Source organism: Pocillopora verrucosa, chromosome 10, assembly GCF_036669915.1.
Source record: "Pocillopora verrucosa isolate sample1 chromosome 10, ASM3666991v2, whole genome shotgun sequence".
Classification (NCBI taxonomy): Eukaryota; Metazoa; Cnidaria; class Anthozoa; order Scleractinia; family Pocilloporidae; genus Pocillopora; species Pocillopora verrucosa.
The window spans coordinates 2,598,435-2,618,339 of record NC_089321.1 but is presented as its reverse complement, the minus strand read 5'-3'; the positions used below and the strand labels follow the sequence as shown (position 1 = coordinate 2,618,339).

The 19,905-nt window shown below is 38.9% G+C and overlaps 1 protein-coding gene across 9 annotated transcripts; it reads left to right on the top strand.

Annotated features, from left to right (window-relative positions):
* Nucleotides 1–1,770: 1,770 nt before the first annotated feature.
* LOC131791218 (gamma-aminobutyric acid type B receptor subunit 2) lies at nt 1,771–19,874 on the top strand. 9 transcript variants are annotated; one of them, XM_066173634.1, is made up of 17 exons: nt 1,771–1,811; nt 4,000–4,188; nt 8,274–8,598; nt 9,964–10,101; nt 10,581–10,751; nt 10,868–10,981; nt 12,399–12,464; nt 13,169–13,369; nt 13,648–13,863; nt 14,009–14,072; nt 14,811–14,891; nt 15,581–15,731; nt 16,579–16,714; nt 17,100–17,204; nt 17,704–17,826; nt 18,343–18,678; nt 18,991–19,874. In XM_066173634.1, exons 3-17 carry the CDS (start codon nt 8,356–8,358, stop codon nt 19,177–19,179), a joined length of 2,334 nt encoding a protein of 777 aa, XP_066029731.1. In that variant the 5' UTR covers nt 1,771–1,811; nt 4,000–4,188; nt 8,274–8,355; the 3' UTR covers nt 19,180–19,874. The 9 variants fall into 9 exon arrangements, with proteins under 9 accessions (XP_066029731.1, XP_066029732.1, XP_058964538.2 ...); XM_066173635.1 differs by lacking the exon at nt 1,771–1,811 and adding an exon at nt 6,356–6,440 and having other exon boundaries at nt 3,849–4,188; XM_059108555.2 differs by lacking the exon at nt 1,771–1,811 and having other exon boundaries at nt 3,849–4,188.
* The last annotated feature ends 31 nt before the right edge of the window (nt 19,875–19,905 follow it).

The window sequence follows — 19,905 nt, the reverse complement described above, 5'->3', positions numbered from 1 at the left end:
AACAGAAATTGAAGGAATTTTTTGAGAAAAGGCCGCATTACATTCCCTTGTGTCTCGTTGGAGTGTGCCGTTCGAATTTAGTTTTTGTGAAGGAAAGATCAGAGTTAAACACGCCATTACAGCAAACAAACGAGCAAACTCTCACAACTTCAAAATAAAAAGATTGAATTTACTCACAATTACTTTCCTCGCCGTTTACTTAATGAACAGAGGTAAATCTTCGTACATGAATGAATCGTCGATGAGAGTGAATAATACTTTCCGTTAGATCATTAACTGATTTTGAAGAAAACATTGTCCTGACAGTCCTTGCCAAACTAGTTCTGTTGGTTTTCAAATGTTCCTTCGCTTTTTTTTTTCTTGCGCGCTCTCTAATTGACAGGTGTCAGATTGTGACAGAAACTTGTAAAAATAATGTTTCAAAGTTTGTTTGAAAGCCCTTTAAATCACCTTTATCGTTACGGAAATGAAAATGTTTCGCTGAGGCATCTCTCTTAAATTTGCATCACCTCTATTTTAACTACCATTTACTCACTAAAAAATTTGTTCAGTTTATGGAAGATCTTGCCGTATTTACGGCCATAAATCATTCGGGTTCTTTCGGAAAGAATTTCGTCAAGTTTAAAAACAATAAATATGTTATTTACCGGCTAAGGGTCGGTCCGTATGGTGAAAAACTGTGACCTCGGTCTTGAAAATGCTGCCCTCGGCCTACGGCCTCGGGCAGTATTTTCAAGACCTCGGTCACAGTTTTTCACCATACGGACCTCCCAGCCGGCAAATAACATATATAAGTTATAGATTGTGGTATACCGATCGAATGCAACCACTTTGGCCGTATCAGATGGGGTAGTTCAGTAGGATGCGTTTTAAAGCGCGGATCGTACACCACTCACTTCCACCGACACTATTAACAACTTCATAACAAGACAGACCCTCGGTCCAAGTCGCAAGGTAATAGAATCTACCTGTTAGCAGCATTTGACGTAATTTCCAACCCAACCCCCCCCCCACCACCACCGCCTTCTAAAGGGCTAAGGGCGTGGAATATTTTATTCGAATTGATTATTGAAAGCAGTGGATTTTGTTTAGTTTTTAGTGCAGTTTTTAGATTATTTGGTGCATAAATAATCTTTGTTAACGTACGGAGCAAGAGCGTTTTATTAGCTCTTTTTTTGGACAAAAATTGGTTAAATTGTATTTTGGTCAATTTGCAAACAGCCGCCTGGTAATCGTTTAGTTTTACTTCATTCACTTCGCACGGACCAATTAATCCTTTCACTCCCAAGATCTCATTGTAAATTCTCCTTGGTGTCTACCATACAATTCATATGAAGTTAGTTAGGAGAATTTGGTGTTGGATTCACTGATAATTCCCTCCTTTATTTTCTTCTTTATTCTCGTCACTTGTCTGTTTCATATTATATTGATGTTGTAAGGAGAAATTCTGTTTTGGTCTCTCAAGGGATGTTCAAGGGTTTGCAAATTGGATTGAACTGTCCGCCAGATAATCGATGAATCTGGAAGCATTTATGTATTTGGAGGAAAAAAAGCACGCTAAGTTTTACAGCGGGAAGTGAACGCTCAAATTCTATTTCCGAACAATGTTTGTTCAGCTAAATGGAAAGAAAAAAGAAATAAAACAAGGAGGTGAGGTTGTCAATTTAACTCTCGAGTTACGTGACTCTAAGCACGACTATTTTCTTGTTTAATAGACTCCTAAGCACATTGGAAGTGCAGAAAACGTCAGTGACTCACCTGGGAGGGAATAACAATTTGCTACCTCGACGAGGAATCCGCTTACTCTTAAGGTAAAAAGTGCATTATTGTTTGGTAATTCATCGGTAAAGGAACACAATTGGTATTTTGGTTTGATATGTAACCATTTCGACCTATTTGTGCGATTCAAATGCGCAAAAAAATATTTTTTTTCCCACAACAAGGGGGAACTCGGAAGGAAAATAGACTGATATACTCAGTTAGGTAGTAGTGGTTTTCTCTGCTACTACTATACTCAGTTAGTTAGAGTGCTAGTGGTTTTCAGGTAATTTATATGTAAAAAAATAATTGCGTTGGTTTTGTCTGATGAATAACTCGTACTAGTAACATTATTTTTGGCTTGCTACATGCAGGCGACAAGATTGGATTATGGCGTGCGGGAAATATCGATTATCTTCATTGATGAATAAAATTTTGAACTGACTCCGCCTTTTTGAGAGAACTCTACTATTCATCGGAAAAACTATTTCGTGGCTGTTTACTTTTTTATTCATTTTCTTGAACGGAAAGGATTTAAGTAAACATGAATCTGCCGTTAATGTCTCTGGAAGTTCACAGACTATGTAAACATTTGAAATTGCAAAATTATGAAATAAATGACATGCGCTCTGGTTAGAGTAATTTGTCAATTCGCGACATTCGGTAATTATAATTTTCCAAATTTATATTAATTTGAACGTCGACCAAAAATGAATAGCTTTTTGACCATAAGATAGAAACTTTGTTCAAAATCTTAAAGAAAAAGGTGATCGAATACCAGATGCCGGAAATTTATCAATTTAGCTTAATTTTAATCGGCGGTTTATTATTACTTTTGTACCATTGTTCGGGAAGGCTTTATTTGATATCCATTTGCCGCCCTTTGGGGAAATATTATCCCTTAACGGCTTAATTTCGACCAATCTGTCTTTAGTCTGATTTCTTTTCTTACCTGGCTTCGGCCCGCTAAGCTTTTTGCGGGAGATTTCACCTTCGTGAAAACACCAGTAACACACTCGAGTGACACGTGCGAGAAAAGTCAACCACTCAGTTCATACGCCTAATCTTTTGGCAAAAAATTTCCCATTAGAATTAGTGGAACTTTTCCAAACCATTCATACAATTTTTCAAATTGAGTAGATTTTAACTATTTCCATGAGCTTTTCCTCGGGTTGAAGGTTATTTAAACTATTGGAAAATGTTCGAAGCGGTTTTGGGTAAAAAAATTACATCTTTTCTTCACTAACTTTCAAAATTTCACATAATTTGACATGTTAGTTGTATTACAGGTATAAGATATCATCTGGAAGTGGTTATGACCGACTAATTTTCCAGTTTGTAATTTTCTTTTAATATAAGGTATAAAGCGGAGCGACAATTTTGAACTCATTTGGGTTTGTAATTCAGCACTGCTATTATTAGTTGACAAGTCTGAAGAAAAGGGAATTTTTGGACAATATTTATGTGCGAAAATAACACGGGACAGCATTAACGTTTTGCTTAGTTAACCACCTAGCTCTGAACCTTCTAGATTAGCATTTTGGCAGTTTCGAACAACTAAAAAATATCGACAATTATGTCTCGCTTGCCAAGTATTCCAAATCAATTGACAGAAGACATTATCATAATTTATGCAGCTGCATTCATCTCCAGTTACAAGGCTTAAAAGCTGGAACGAAAATTAAAAAGACGAAAGACAAAACTCTTGTTTTGACAGGCAAGGACCCGCAGTTGAAATAGCTTTGGCAGATATGGGTTGAGTCTGTCATGTTTTGATGATGAAATGTGAATTATTTGAAAGTTGCTGAAGATTGTCCATTGAAATCAACTTTTGTTGAGAATCAAGTCTTCATTTACTTTCATTAATACTGAACTTTCTTCGTTAAGACGATAATGGTTTTGATGATTTGGTTCTTCAGAATAGGCAGGACTGTTTCATGCGTTATATTTTTTCTCTTTATCATTATTATTAACTGAATTTCACTGCCGATCTCAACTTTAGCTTTATCATCACAATAAGTGACGATTACCCCTAAAACTAAAAAAATTCAGATATGTCCTTTCCTTGTGCTAATAAATCATAAAATCACTGAACAAAGTGTGCAAATTCAAACGAAAAATGATTTTTAAACTGAAAAAGAATTGTCTTTTTTTTGGGAAATTGACACAAACACAAGTTGAATAATTGATGAGTTCACACTAAACCACACACAGTTTAATTTGTTTTCGTATCGTACTGAGGTATTGCAATTTTCTGCTGGCATCTGGGAATCAATTCAAAAACTGAGGTGAAAAAAACAATTCACCGTCGACAAACCTGTCCTCGCTGGCTTGGAGGTGAAAACATTGTTGTGACGAACGCGAAAGTGGAGCTGAACCAGATAACACAGGTTCGACCTCTGGTAATTTTTATGCAAAGTGACATAGCAGGTAAGTTTTTCTCAGTTGCTTTTATTTATCATTCTATGGTCCATAGATTAAAATTTCCCAGCAGGATAAGAGAAGTTGCAATACCCCCAAAAATTGTAAAGTTGAGAAAACGTCTGCTGATAAAGTGCAGCATTATTCCAAGTTGTTTTACAAATTTAGGTACCTAGTACAAAATTATTTGTAAAAATTGACATAGGAGGAGTCTTTGAAGGTTAGAACCAGTCTTATTTCGATAATTTTATTCTTACTTTACTATTATTGTTATACATACTTTAAAGGTGAAATCGGCATGAAGGAAAATTTTTAAAAATTAAGAAAATTTACTCGGCATCGATTGTAAGTTGAATTAATTCACCTTTCGGTGATACGTCGAGGACGGATAAGCTCTTCATGTAGCAATAATGCTCGTTTCTCTTTTCCCATCAGTATCTTATTTCCACGTATATTGTGGAGATTTTTCAGCTTTGAAAACTGCCATAGCGGTCGATCAGTTAGACTGTATAGTCTTCTAAGATTAAAACCAACTTCCTTTAAACAGTCGTGCTATAATTATTTACTTACACAGGTGAATAATTAGAGACCAGAAATTTTGTCGACCGACGCAAATCTGCAAAGGTACACTTTAATGGTTAATTTTTTGAGAAAGCAAGCTTTTTTCGGAGAGATTACGGTCGGAGACGCAGCGTTTCAGCGGAGTAAGCAGGGTGGATTAGAGATATCTGAAATACCTAGCCGGCGTCATTGTGTCTTGTTCTTGGACGAGACGCCAAATTCTCCCTTGCTGGCACCGTTTTTATAAACGAGTATTATGCCTACTGGAAAAAATTCCAGGAATCTTCCCTGAAAGAATATCTACATTCTCGAAGTTGCTTTCGCGTACTTCGGTCAAAATGCTTCGTACTACGTCCAGTTTGGGATCACTTCTTTCGAAAGAGTTTACTGGGATCAGAGTCACACCTTCTATAGTTTCATCAAACACGTGTTCTCTTGGTTACGCTTAACCACGTGTTGTTGAAAAAGATAAATGTATTTTCAGATCTTAAATTTTTTTGTTAACTCAAAGGAAATTTATACCAACTTCAAGTAACGGACCGGTTTTGTAGTGATCTTTGGAGGATTCACTTAACCAGATGTTTGTTTAGGCTGAAAAATAATGTCGTTTCGCATTTTACAATTTTTTTTCTTTCATCGTGTAAGATAACTTGTTTTCGGTCGCCATTTTGACTACTGTTCCAAACAGACGGTTAACGTTTATAGTAGGCAAGAAGTCTTTTTTCTCAACAAGATACGACTACCGCGAAAAGAACAAAAATAACTGTGAATACAAATGTTAATTGCTGTCACCAGGAGATGGGGAAATTTAACACGTTTCGGCGCAATCCAATTTGCAGACATGTGACAATGAGGTTGAAGTCTGATTGAATTTTAAAAGAAGGAAATATGAGGAGACAATACTCACCGAATCATGCTAAATATTATCAGCTGCCGACAGGTTAATTCTTTAACTCGCAAGATCCAATGATTAATTCTCCCAGCTTACTATCATACTTTTCTGCGTAAATTGGACGGGAGAATTTGGTCTTATTCCCACATAAAAGCCTCTAGCTGATGAGCTTGCCTGTTCTCATAACGTGTCTACGAGATAGAGTATTGGAATTGCAAGGAGAAATGATATGTTAATCATTCATGGGGTTAAAGGATTAGAAACAAACCTAAGTTGCGTAAGTTTTCGCGGTAAAGCTGGCTCAATGTCTTTTCGATAACTGCATTTATTACACAGTTTCCGTTTGTGACCCAAAGAGAATTTACGGTACTGGCGCACCTTGATTCTATATCCGCATTTGAATTGCCCTAAATACACTTCTACTTCTTGCGGTGCTTGGCTCGAATTCGTGTTAAGTACTGGTTCTTGTTTCTCTGTCGGGCGGCACGATAAGGTAAGTGTTTTATCCGGTTACCTTGACACTTGGGTAACAACGTTGGAACAGTTGTCACTTCTTTTTGGGGTTGGGGGAGGAGGAGGAGGTTTTCAGACGCGTGTTCGAGGCTTTTAGTCATAGAAAATGAGCTGTGAAGCTTGCAAACGACAAACGACTTCTGTTCCTTTTCTTTTCATGACCTCCACCGTGTTTCGTGTCCATCATTTTGCTCGTTTCCTCTAATTGAGAGCCTAGCACAGGCCGCCAGACGAGTGGAGACAAGCGAGGGGCAAATGTTAAGCACTGAACACGGAAACAAAGACATTGACAACGGTAATATCTTTATTTTTGCACTTCCTTCCCGTGTGCTTTCCTAGATCCGACAGATGCAAACACTGCACCCGTGCTAACTTGTTGCGAATCTACGAATTGAGGGCGCTTTGCTTTTATCAGGCTAAATTAAATGTCAATAAATTGAGTAAACGGTTTTCTCTTCACAGACCCGCGCCCGTAATTTGCTCTATTTCGCGTCTATTCAGCTCCAGAAAAAAATTGACCCAGTTTCGTTTGTCAGAAGAAACCCGTTTCCCTTACAGAAAGGGCGGTCCGATCATTTAATTGTGACCATTTGTTACAATAACAACCACCGAGGCAGAAAATATGTATAATCAGAAGAATTCGTGAAGCGAAACGTAGCGTTAAGAGGGTAAAGAAATCAAGAAAGAAAGAGTTACTCGGCAAGCGGATCATTGGCCATGCGCGAGTCGAACTTGAGAGAACGCGGAAAAATGTTTTTGCCTCGCGCGATACCGACGAATGCAAAATGAATACAAGAAAAAGAAACATTGATGAACTAAGAATGGTGGTGCGCGCAAGTACAGATACATTCAAGTTTGGCTAGGTGAAGAAAACTTAACTTGATACTCTTTACTAAAACACATTCTGCTTTTGAGTGGCGATAATACTACAAAAGCAAAGAGATGTTATTTAAATAAACTTATCGCCGTTAACCACCGTGTTCTAGACCATATCCCGATTTAGCCAGACTTATCACATAAAAACGTTGACTTTTACGAAGCGTTTAGCAGAGGCTTGAAACTCATATAGGAAAAACACTTATTTCCTTCAAACAAACCACTTACAAAGATATATCGAGGTCCATTGACTGTCTCAGACTTCGGCTCCAGTAAGTCTTCGTGTTGATGAACGGCCTAATGATTTCTATCTAGAAGAGGCGCCCTTGCAACTAGGTCAGCGAGGTTTTTGCATGAACGCGAGTCCAGTGAAAAGAGATCAACTACTGACCAGAAGTACAATTTATTCAGGATCGTTAAGGCAGCTGCAAAACATTAAAAACGAGAAACTTGTTCTCGATAACAAAAGAAGGTAGCAGAGAGAACTAGAGAGAGACGGCAAACTCGCGCGTTTGGAAATTTCTAAAGTTAAAAATCTCCCCTCGTTGTTTGCGTGCGTATGAACGAGTTTACAAGTGTAAATTATACGTCTAGAAGTGGCCTTAATAACTAATGCTTCTAAAAAGTCAAATACGTGAAGTGACTCAGCAAAACAAACGAGTGAGATTAAATCGCTTTTTTAATATCATCAATTCTTTTTGCGATATGTTTTGATTAGTTTCATTTTTATTCTAGAAATTAAAGGATAGCAGCAGAGAGATGATGAAATATTTCTACTGGGCTCACAATGACGTTTTGACTTTTGTTGAATAAAGAAGCTATCATGAATAGCAGTCTTCATTAACGTCAAGTAACAAGCCATCTGAGTAAACACTTTAACAAATTAATGCAACGTTTTAGAGTTTTCAGTTTCTATTCTATGAGTCTCCGGACATACTTTACATTATCAAATGTCATGCGGAAAAATTTTCTAAATATTCTTCGATTGCGATGCTATCTTTGGTTGCATTTATCTCTCTCTTTTCAGGGAGAAGTTTCATTAGTCCTCATTACCGGTGTTTCATGATGAATTCTGCGTATGTGGCCAGTTAATGAAAAAATCAAACTGCACCTGTCCTTCCGATTATGGAATCGGATTCAAACAGTTAATTGCTCGCTTCGAATATCTCGCTCATGATCTTATTCAAATTCAGTTCCCTTGCTAAGAAGACTACAAGCAGTAATACAGTTGCTTCTGTACTTTTCTTCGCAGATTGATCGAGAGAAGACTATATTTCACTACTTTGAACTATGCGCGTGGATTGAATCCGAAGGAAGTCCTGCCAAGATCAAAGATGACTTTCTGGTTGTACTTTCAATTATTCCCGTATTTGTTCGCAATAAAAACAAGCCAAGGTTTGGAAAGTAACCACAGACAAGTTCTGACCATTGGAGGGTTCTACGCTTCAGGAAAAATGACCACTTTTCAGAACGCGTCGGGAATCATCCAGACCGTAAATGAAGCAGTTCGAACCATAAACGAGCGCTCGCAGCTTCTTCCCGGCTATAAATTGGAGATTGAATGGAGGGATACCAAGGTCTGTAGAAAATATGTCTGTATTCAGAATATCAATTCCAATTAAACTAGCTTCTAAAACGATTTCAATCTTCTCGTTAACAAAAATATATAGCAACAGATATTCTGTTATGATAGAACACGGTTTCATAATCAACAGTCGTAAATTGGCATGTAATAAGGACGAAAACGACAGTGTTTGATTATGTAGACTTCAAAGTCGATTGAGACACACTTAAATTCTATACCTTAATTAGCCGGGGTAGTTTGATGATTTTTCATAACAGCAGTCTCTCTTTATTTTCGTTGTTATAATCACACTCGACATGACATGTTTTCATATACACATTTATTTCGTTTAATTTTCTGTTTGGTCGACTTCGTTCTTCTCTTGTTCACACCTTTGTATATGCCCGTATAAAATCTTTACTTGAGCTCTGTGAAAATTGCATGCATTACGAATACCACTGAGAGACACAGTGTTCCGTTATACTGGCAACAAACTGAAAGTGCGCTGCGACAGAACACAAACGATTATTTCTAAAGTTTCCGCGAAGGTTGTTCGTCACGTGTTATTATCAATCTCGGATAATAGGGAGGAAAAACAGAAAGACGGCGAGATAGAGAGATAAGTAGGAGAAAATAGCAGGAAATCCGCCATTAACCATTCCAGACACCGATGCAAATTTTTCGTAAATTAAAGGTGCTCTTGATTTCCAAGGAATGTTATGGGAGTAACGACACTCGTCCAATAATCATTGTTTTTATCCTGCATGGCCTTATTTTTTCCCTTGAGGATTAATTTTTAAACTGATAACGCACAACATTCGCTAAAAGTTGACTCGTCAGAGTTTTTTCTTATTCAAGGCGAAGATGTCTTCTTCGCCCTAAATTAAATAAACAAGACGTGAACTAAATTTTAAAGATTGGGCCAATAACGCTCCTAAAGTGGATAATCGATAACGCCGGACCCACGTCTTAGCGATAAAGGAAAAATTTTAAAACAGCCTTCGAAATCGCTCTCAAAGGGGGTAAATTTGAAAACGCCGGCTTAGCGTTTTCGACTAGAAATTATTTGAAAAGCGGGCTTCTCATGAACGCTGACGTCACCGCTTTTTGCATCTTTGTGTCCTGTGATAATGCGCATGCCCAAGGATGCTGAAAATGTCTTACTAGTTTTTTTTCAGTAGGGGGGGGGAAACTTTTTTTTTTGTTTTGTTTTTTTTTTTCAGAGTGGAAACGCTTTTTCAGATTTATCTTTCAAGTTGTGAAGAGAGTCTTCGTTTGCTTCTGAGCTTCGTTGCATTACAATTTTTAATTCAGCGAGTTTTTCTGTGATTCGTCCTCGACAATATTTCACTTGTCATTTATTTTGTTCGCTTTTCAGTGTCAGCTGGGTCATGGAGTCCAGGCTCTGTTTCAAAGTGTTAACGAGTCTCCTACGAAGATAATGCTCCTTGGAGGAATGTGTAGTGCTGCAACTGGACCAATTGCCGAATGTTCTCACCTTTTAAACCTGATACAGGTGATTTAATTGTATCAAGAGGGTTCGAAAGCAGTCAATCTCAAGTAACATTTTTCCATGGGCAGTAATTGAAGTTGGCTTGATGATAATAACTGAACGAGTTGATTATGGGCGATTAGGCCGCGAAATTATTAGCCATGATGTGTGCGCAAAAAAAAAAAACGAAAAAACATTCGAAAAAAGACTGGCGCGCGAAATGGTCGCATGTGCTCAATCTATTTGCGAGGGGAGAGCACAGTGTATGACCCGAGATGAGCTCATGCGCTGCGCACCCGAGGTAAGCGCACAAGTTGAGTGTTCTAGCTATATTTGTCTCATATACCTCGACACTTTGTTCATGTTTGCTGTGTCTCTCATATGGCGCACCAGGCCACACTTTCTTATATGCGGCTGCCGACATTTACAAGCTGTAGTTCCCTGTACAAAATGGTTCAAAGATTTCTCTGTAGATGAAGACTAATGACGTTCGTCTCCTGCAGGTCGGCTATGGGGCGTCGTCTATTTATTTGTCTAACAAGCAAAAGTACCCACTTTTCTTCAGAACGGTTCCCCCAGAGAAGGGGCATAATTCTGGGCGCGTGGCTGTACTTAAGTATTTCAAATGGATGAGAATTGCTATATTAACAGAGAGAGAGCCTTATTATGAAGCTGTAAGTAAAAATAGTTTTCCTTTCGGTGGTGTGACGTACTGAGTTTGCCATGAATTAATGTGTTGTCACGTGTCATTACCATAACAACATTTAATTTTTTTTTTACTGTTTAAAAGGCTTTGGCAAGTCTGACAAAGCCGCTTGAGAAAAACGATATGTTAGTAGTGGCTCAAGAATTTCTTGGAGATGGAATGGAAGAAGACCGCAAATCTCTAATCAAGTTATTGAAGGTGTGTCTGTATCAAAGGGTTGGAGCGGGAACCCACCAGAGACAATTGAATGCAGGGGACCACAAAAACACAAAACCAAACTCAGTTGCTCTTTGTTCTTGGATCTCATTGAATAGAGATATCACAGGCGAGGTTTAGGAAACCCCTGGGGTATCCGTGGTCCTCCTACCTTTTTTCGTTTTAAGTTAATAACGTACACACCATATAATTCAGGTTTGCGGATAAGTAACCCACTGCAGAGATGTTTTTTTTTTCTCATCTCGATCGCTCAGTGGAGCGTTGAGGAGGAAGACACAATAATGAGCAAAGTTTCAAAGGGAAAGGAAAAACCCGCGCCAAAAATGGAAAAACCGCAAAACGTGCTGAGGAGCAAGACAACGAATCGTCGTATAGCTTTCAAAATTAAAATTCAAGGCAATTGTTAATGTTTTTGTATCAAGGCTGGTGCTTGCATAAAGAAAAGGAAACCTTGTTTTTAACATCATGTATGGCAAATTTTGATTTGACGGCGATTTTTTTTGTTCGAAATCTGGACGCCAGCGTGGAGCTCCGCTAGCTTGTACCGGTCACTTTCACACAGGATTTTTTTTCTTTTCTTGACAAAATGGTACTCTTTCTTTCTTCTTTGGGCCTGCTTTTTCTTTCTTTTTTTTTTTTTTTTTTACAAGGACTTTCTTCCGCTTTTGATTTTTCTAAGGACGGCAAACAACTTCCACGAGTGAATTTTGTAAATTTCGCGATGTAACCAAAATATGGCAATAACATGAAAATCGAGCCTCAACATGAGCAGATGCCGCGAAAATTCCCCTAGAGGATTCGCCTAGGTCCGAGATTATGACACCTTCTTGATTTCTAAACTTTCGTTTGAAATACGTTTTTCTAAGTAACTTGGGTGCTTTTCAATATTTCAGATTTTTTTTAATAGAAACGTTAGGTTGAGTGTGTTTGAATTCAGTTTTGTCATATAAAAGAAAAATCGGTAAAATTTCCGCACAGCCCCATACTACATTATGCATTCAGTTCTTGGACAGAGAAAATAGTGACAAAAACAATACATTGCCATTGGGAAAACAGATTTCTTTTACAATAGTATGGGGCCGTGCGGAAATTTTACCGAAAAATCGATTTTTTCATCTCTGAAGGTGGCAAGTACAAACCTAATAGTTCAGGTTTGCGAAAATATGCAAATCCGATTAATATTCAAGGTAGAGGTTTTCTGAGTACTAGATTCTAAATTTTTTAGAATGCACTTGCCGCGTGAAAAGCAGCCCGCGGTTGCGTAAAGTAAGTAACGAAATATCTATATTTTGTGTACACACCGTATTTCATACGCAGTACACCCACCAAGAAGATCACGCTCGAGATACAAAGAATATTATCCTGTCTGATTTCACATTTTCTCTCGCTCTTTACCCAGGCTAGAGATGCTCGAATTATTGTTGGACTTTTCTCTGAAGAAAAAGCTGTCGAAGTCTTCTGTCAGGTAACTGTGGGGGAATGGGATTTTCGGTTTTGTGGTTTTGGCTATTTTTCAGATCGGTTTTTTCGGTCTTTGTGTCAGAAAACTGCGGTTTTTAGGTTTTGTAGGGTGGTCACTGTGGTTTGCGGATTTTCCGTTTTAAAGCATTTGGTGTTCGGCATATGTAAAAAAAAAAAAAAAAAAACGGGTTTACGAATTTGGTGTCCGATGTGATTTTCGGTTTTTCCTATTTGGGTTCTAGTTGCTCTTCGATCTGAGCAGCAATTATACCACTGATTTTAAATAGCCGCGAAACCTCTTTATGCTCCACTCCACTAGAGTTTTGAATAACTGGGATGTGAAATTTATCGCTTTAGACGGGTTTGCATACGGTTTTCGGTTTGGATCCAATTTTTTTGCGGTTTTGAATGATTTTGTCTACGGTTTTGCGGTTTCTTATAGATCCCAATGCCCCCCCCGTCGGTAACTGGCCCCATATTTTAGAGCTGCAATTCTTGTTTGAAAGGCCCCCCTCTCGGTAACTGGCCCATATTTTAGAACTGCAATTCTTGTTTCGAACTGGAGAATCTATTGATAAGCATGGCAATGTACCAGGCTCATAACACAGAGGTCTGTGGTTTAACCTGTTTTACTTGTCTCCCGCTCTCCATCACGAGAAAGGAATTAACCATGTTTTGCTGTCTGTCTTTCTACCTCGATTGCCTCAGGCGTACAAGCAAGAGCTTTATGGTGAGAGGTATGTCTGGATGTTGATAGGATGGTATCAGTCGCGTTGGTGGAACGCACATCCAGCAGTCCTGTCCAAACAAAATTGCGAGGCTAAGCACGTGATGAAGGCTTTTGGTAATTACGTCACAACGGAGTTTCTGAAATTTGGACCCAGTTCCCCACGCATGATAGGAGGCGAGGTATGGTGCAATGTTGATCAAAAGACAAGACAGATCTCGCGGCTTTGGGGCTTAGGCCTTTGAGTAAGGCTTTCAAGTAACAGGCTTTCTTTCCATTGTAGGACAAAAACTGATCTAAGATAGAGTAAGGACTAGGAAGGAATCACACGACAGTCAAAAGAGCTTAAGAAAAAAGGGTGCGAATGACCGAATTCTGAGGATATGGGTTACCAACGAATGCGGACAATTGTTTGCAGTATTTTTTTTTCTGAGAACTATTATTTGAATTTTTATTTCAGGGTGCGTACCATGCATGGAAAAATAAATTTGACGAGCTTGGTTTATATTCTGGTTTTGCGCACGACGCCTTGGTTGCTATGGTTTTGGCTCTAAACCGTTCAGCCGAGGTTCTCGCAGCGAAAAATAAAAGCTTGGCAGATTTTACTTACAGTGACTCGGAAATGGCAGGAGTGTTTAAGAAGTCTTTATCCAATGTCTCATTTCGTGGATTTTCGGTGAGAGAACCTACTTTGCGTCACTCTAAGATCTCATTGGTTCCTTGAGATGTTAGGCTTTCCTTTGATTGGACGTTATAATTGACGAGGTGTTGACTTTATAACAACCAACCGGAAAGCGTTCTAATGAGTGTTTTGTTGGTAGGGACAAGTATACTTTAACGATAAAGGAGAAAGGGAAGGAATTATAACAGTCGGTCAAATGCAAGGTAAGAACTTAACCCTTTAACTCCCAGATCAAATTTGTAGTTCTTCTTACCATTTACCATACTATTCTTACAATGTTAGTTCAGAGAATTTAGTATTGAATCAACTTATCATCACCAAATTGATCTTTTCTTTATTCTCATCACTTATCTGGTTGATATTGTATTGATATTGTAAGGAGAAATTCTGTCTTGGTCACTTTTAAAGGGTTAATTTGGTTGGCATCATTACTCAGATATGAATAACGCTGAAAATAGTCCATCTTCAATCATGCATCTAGAGCAGTTTTCAATTGACTAGCGCAAGTGATTCTGGATTGCTTTGGTTTTGCTTTACCTCTGCTCTGTGATTGGTCTAGAAAAATCGCACCGCTTGCTCAACCAATCAAATGCAAAACCAAAACCAATTCCAACTCGGTCACTCGCGTTTTCCCGCGCTTCAAGCTGGCTGGCTGTTTTTACCATGAGTTCTCCTTGGCTAACGATGATGTTAGCCTTTGATCTAATCGGTAGTTGTGATAACTTTGGATTTGGTTTTCCATCAATCAGCGAAAATTGCTTCATTATTGTTGTTGTTGTTGTTGTTTCTGTTCTTACTGCATCGTGAGCGTGGATTAATTTTTTTAGTTTTGTTATGCTTAATAATGTTAATTGCATTTAAAATGCAACGTTTTTCTATGAATGATGTAGACAATGGAATAGTTTCTGTATTTCGCTGTTGTTGTTATTTTTTACATTTAGATCAAGAGATAAAAATACTTGGTAACTACACGGTTTCAGACGAAAGGCTGGTCATCGAGTCGTCAAAGTTCGTTTGGAAAGGTAAGTTGAGAGTAAGAAGTAAATGTAGCTGGTTTGTAAATTGTTGAAACTCTATTCTAGATCAACAAATATTATCACATGACCCGTCCAGCCCCGCGTGCGCATCTCGTAGAAAACCATAATAAAAGCTGACATGTGCAGGGCCGAACGGGTTGACGTGAGCCAGTCCGGATAAAAGGGCGTCTGACCCTGCTGCACTCACGCTGCTTTGTTGCAAAAATTCAAAGGAGAACAGAAATGAGACTAAAAAGTCACGTCTTTCAATGAATTGGGAGTTTCTCGTTCTGACTCCGAAAAAAAGGAAAAGTTTTGATTTCAGAATTTTTTTTTTGTGCTCGTGTGGCTGCGTGTGCCCATCTATCTCGTCCTATTTAGGTTGAAATTTTCATCACTCTGTGGTCATATGATAAAATGCTCATTAATTGAGTTAGGTCGGGCCGGACGGGAAAATATTTGGCTCTCGGTCGCGAAGTAAAGACCTCGCTGCAGTCGGTCCGTACGTCATGATCTCAACCCAAATACTTTCCCTTCTGGCCCTACCACTCAGTCAATAAGTACATCTTATTTCTACAAATAAATTTGCGTTTGCCTTACGCAAGAGACTTTTAAGGGGTGGATTTTTTTCAACGAATCTAGTTTAGTATAAAAGCAACTGACCTTTTGAACTTTGTTTCGTTTACCCATCGCAGGTGGTAGTGTTCCCGCTGACCAAATGACCACAGTGGACAAGCTGCAGACGATTTCGATCGGATCGTTCGGATTTTTTTGTGCGGTTGAGGTCCTGGGGATTATCATTGCTGTGGCTTTCCTGGCGTTCAACATTTCTTACAGTAGTCACAGGTACACTGAATAGGTCCGCACATGCGTATAAAACGTAAACTGTTAATGAGTCTTGTACCCAGACCTTCCACGGCCAAGCGGTTGTCTTACATCTCACTTACACGGAAGGATTTGGGTACAAGATTAACTGTTAACTGCATGTGGCAATGTTATTAGCATATATGGCGTAGAGCTATTGTAAAACTACATATCCAAGGAACTTGACGAGATGATAAATCTACAGAAAAGAAACACAAGGAACACTAAAATATCGAAAATATGAAATTGTTAGCGAACGAATGCATGAATAAATGAAGAAAAGAGGCAGGAATCAAGCCAAGAACGATTGTACTTTAAAAACTAATCTCGTACCCTGATCCCTACCGTGCAACTGCAACTGAAATGTATAACCGCTTAGTAGTGAAAGGTCTGGGTACAAGACTATTAACAGACAGACAAATTGACAAATATATCAATAGATGGAAAAGGAGTGAACGTATAAAAGTGGGTTAAGATGAAGTTTTGGAAAAAAAAGAGGAAGATTTTAATTTAAGGCAAGGGCCGAAATAAGGCAGACCCATATTTCCCTGCATTTTAATCATTTAATAGCTTAACTTACTTATAAGTTTTCCTTACTTACGATACACCATTAATCTTACTACATAAAACATCCGAACAATTTGTCATTGACTTTACTTACCGGGCACGAACATCGCAAAAACTACGATTTCTTGGCTTTTACATATTGTTAGTTTTTTTTATAATATATGCAATAAAACATGAAAGAATACCTGGTGGAATAGCAATCACTGAAAAAAGTGCGTTAAGACTCTATCAAAGCTGATAAGAGCCTTATTTGGAATTTCAGATTTATCAAGATGTCAAGTCCACGTCTAAATAATGTCATTGTGGTTGGTGCCATTCTTATTTACATCGCTGGTATTCTGTTGGGCATCGATGGCAACTTCGCGAGTATCGACATTGAGGCAATTTTGCGATGCAGAGTAAGTACCTTCAACCACATTTTGTTGTTATGATTAAAACCACGTAGAGGCCCAAGGTTCCCGAACATGTTCCAGGAAATTTGAAGACCTAACACTGGAGATAATTAACGACTACAATTCATCAATCACTGGATTTTTCGGAAGATGCTAACGATTCTTAAATTACACCAGACTCGCGGCAATTTGTTTACCGATGCAAAAGATCACAGGTCAGCATGTCTCGGAAAAAAACGCGTATTTAAAGGATTTAGATACACTGATTCCCTTCTTGTCGCTGGAAATGGTTTACGAAGACTACAGGACCAAAATAAATCGCGCAAGAGATAGCTCATTCCCTCAAACGCCTATGACAAAAGTTCTTCCTTTTCTTTCTGTTTACGTTTAGCTTTCGACCTGGGTAGCTTGTCTTGGATTCACACTCGGTTTTGGTGGCATGTTCTTAAAGACTTGGAGAGTGCACAAAATTTTTCTTAATAGAACAAAGAAAATGGTAAGTGTCTTCGAACGAGGTGGTTACCATCCGGTTCAAGCGTTTAGACTGAAAGTAGTCTGTCCCAATAGATGTGTCCTCAGGAGATTTTTTTTTATTTTGGTTGCGAAAAAGACAATGGCAAAAGGTAGAGAAATTTCTTGACCTTGCCAGGAGACTAAAGACTTGCCGTGCGCACGGTAGAGTTCGATACATTCCTACAAAAGGAAATTACAAAATCTACCTTTTCCTTGGCCCCTCCATTTTTTTCCTCAATAGATCCAACAGACAACTTCAAAATTCCTGTGACTCTCAACAAGCGGCTTGCACAAATGGCTGCGAGGCAATGCACGAAATCATTTTGTTGCCATTTGCGCAGAGGGGGTTGTTATTCACCCTTGTGTCACCTTTTGAAGCCAAACCGTCTTCATATTTGTAATAAAAACCTATATTTTATGATCACGGCATATTTTGACCGTAACAATCAAGTAATCAAGAGCGTCTCTTTTATTACCAACAGATCATAACTGACTTCCAATTGTTCGCAATGCTGGGTCTGTTTCTTTCCATCGATCTCCTAATTCTTATGGTTTGGGAGATTGTTGATCCCTTGTACGCTAGTAAACACTACACAGGACGAGAGGTTTGGAAACAGTTAGCATCTTTCACGTACCTATAAGTCACTTCACTCTCTTAAGGACTTTTGACGAAACTACTGTAGTATAACTTATGTCGTAAAAAAAGTTTGGAGTAAACGCTTTACCTTCTGCCGCGATTGGATTTTAAACTTACCAATCGTCGAAGTCTTCTCCAACTGTCTCAAGGATATTAATTAACTCTATAACTCAGTGTTCCAAGAACCGTGTGGGTGGTAGGCGCGCTTTAGTCCAAATCGAAATGTGCTGGTTCGAGACACTAGCTGGATCATTGCGATGTGTTCTTAGGTGGGACACTTCACTCCTATAGTGCCTCTCTCCACCCAGGAGTCTAAATGGATACTGTAAAACTAGAAACCTGAAAAAATGGAAGACTCGCCGCCCATCCAGGGCGGAGTAGTAATAATCCTAGTCGCTTCTTTTTGTTACAGACGAGGAAAGATTCAGTAAGATGATTCTGCTATATCGTAAGCAGACCTTACCTTTACCTTTCTACATTTCAGGAATACCGCTCATCCACGGACACCAACTACAAGGCTTATTACATTGAGTGCACCTCGAATCACCCGAACATCTGGCTTGGGGTTATCTATGCCTACAAAGGACTTATGTTGGCGTTCGGTGCCCTGATGGCCTGGGAGACAAGGAATGTCACTTTCCCAGCGTTGAACGACTCCAAACACATCGGTATTTCAGTGTACAACGTGGTATTCCCGTGCGCCCTTGGAATGACAATTGTCAACGTGGTGGATTATAACCCGAATGTGTTTTACGTGGTTCTTTCCGTGTTGGTTGTTTTCTGTACCACCATTACACTGTGTATTGTGTTTGTTCCAAAGGTGATGATGGCTGCAATCTAACCTATTTGATTATCGGTTTTCTTTCTTAGACACCCTGTACGCTCACCTGCACCCGTTTTCAGGAAAATCGTCCCTCTCTCCACTGAAAAAACTTGCCTCCCCGAAAGCAAATTTCCTTTAACGTTGCAAACCAGTGACAGTTTAGAGAACCGCTAGATTTGATTACAGCGTGATTAAATCTCCTTCGTTATTTCGCTCAGCTGCTGCTTTAGCGCCGTTTGCTGTCTTGCTCATTTTAATTAGCTGAATACATAGAACAGGCTATTCAGCATGTTTTTCTTTTCTTGATAGATATCAACCGTTAGAGCAGATCCTCTGGGGAAAAACAGACCTCGCTTTGTACCGGCACTGAATCGTCAAACAGTGCGGGGGCAAATAGACGAAAGGCAACAGTTACAGCCAGTTCAACAACAACAGCAGAGACCTAATTCTACTCAGACACAAGAAAACAGTCAACGAACAAATGCTAGTCCTATATAACGTGCGGTGCGAAGATTAGTTAGACGCGAGTGAAATAGTTTAAAATCCAGTAAGACACTGTTGTAATTTCAGTTCGAACGAGAATCGGTAAAGAGAGAGCTGCGAGAGAGCCCAAGAATAGAACTCCTCGATATTCCTAATCGATCACTATCGATTCGTCACGGATCACAGCACACTCTACCAAATGGTTCTAAAGGGTGCATTCCGATAGTCCATTGTACAGTCGTGTACTTGGTTGCCAAGCCTTTGGACAGAAGTGAGGCCAAGGTTGACCTTGTTATGATACTAACCTTGCTGCTTTTCAAATGCAAATTACTTTGTTATTATGCTAACTAGATACCGGTCAACAAGGTCACCTTCAGCCTCACTCCAAATCAAAGGCTTGGCACCTAAGTATATTACTGTAAAATGGTCTATTGAGAGTGGTAAAATCAAAACGAGGTTAATCCCAACGGCCAATCAGTGAAAAGTGGAATATCACAAAAAGCTGCTGAACCCTCCAAGATGAGTTCACAAGTCTAGACTAGTTTTAGCTTTGCATCTGATTGGTTAAAAATAAGCACGACTTTTCAATCTCAGGGCGTAATAAATTACAACCAAAACAATCCTAAATTACTGTCCGCACCCAATTAAAAATTGTTCTAAAGTAAAACATAGTCAAAAAACAAAAGACAAGTAATAAAATTAAAAAAAAAACCAACAATGACAACAACCACAAAAGTGAAA

Bases quoted from the DNA above. Each gene is read 5' to 3' on its own strand.
- LOC131791218 (XM_059108557.2), top strand. From the start codon at position 8,012: ATGCTATCTTTGGTTGCATTTATCTCTCTCTTTTCAGGGAGAAGTTTC. The intron at 10,102-10,580 runs GTGATTTAATTG...CGTCTCCTGCAG, and splicing joins ACCTTTTAAACCTGATACAG to GTCGGCTATGGGGCGTCGTC. The intron at 10,982-12,398 runs GTGTGTCTGTAT...CTCTTTACCCAG, and splicing joins CTCTAATCAAGTTATTGAAG to GCTAGAGATGCTCGAATTAT.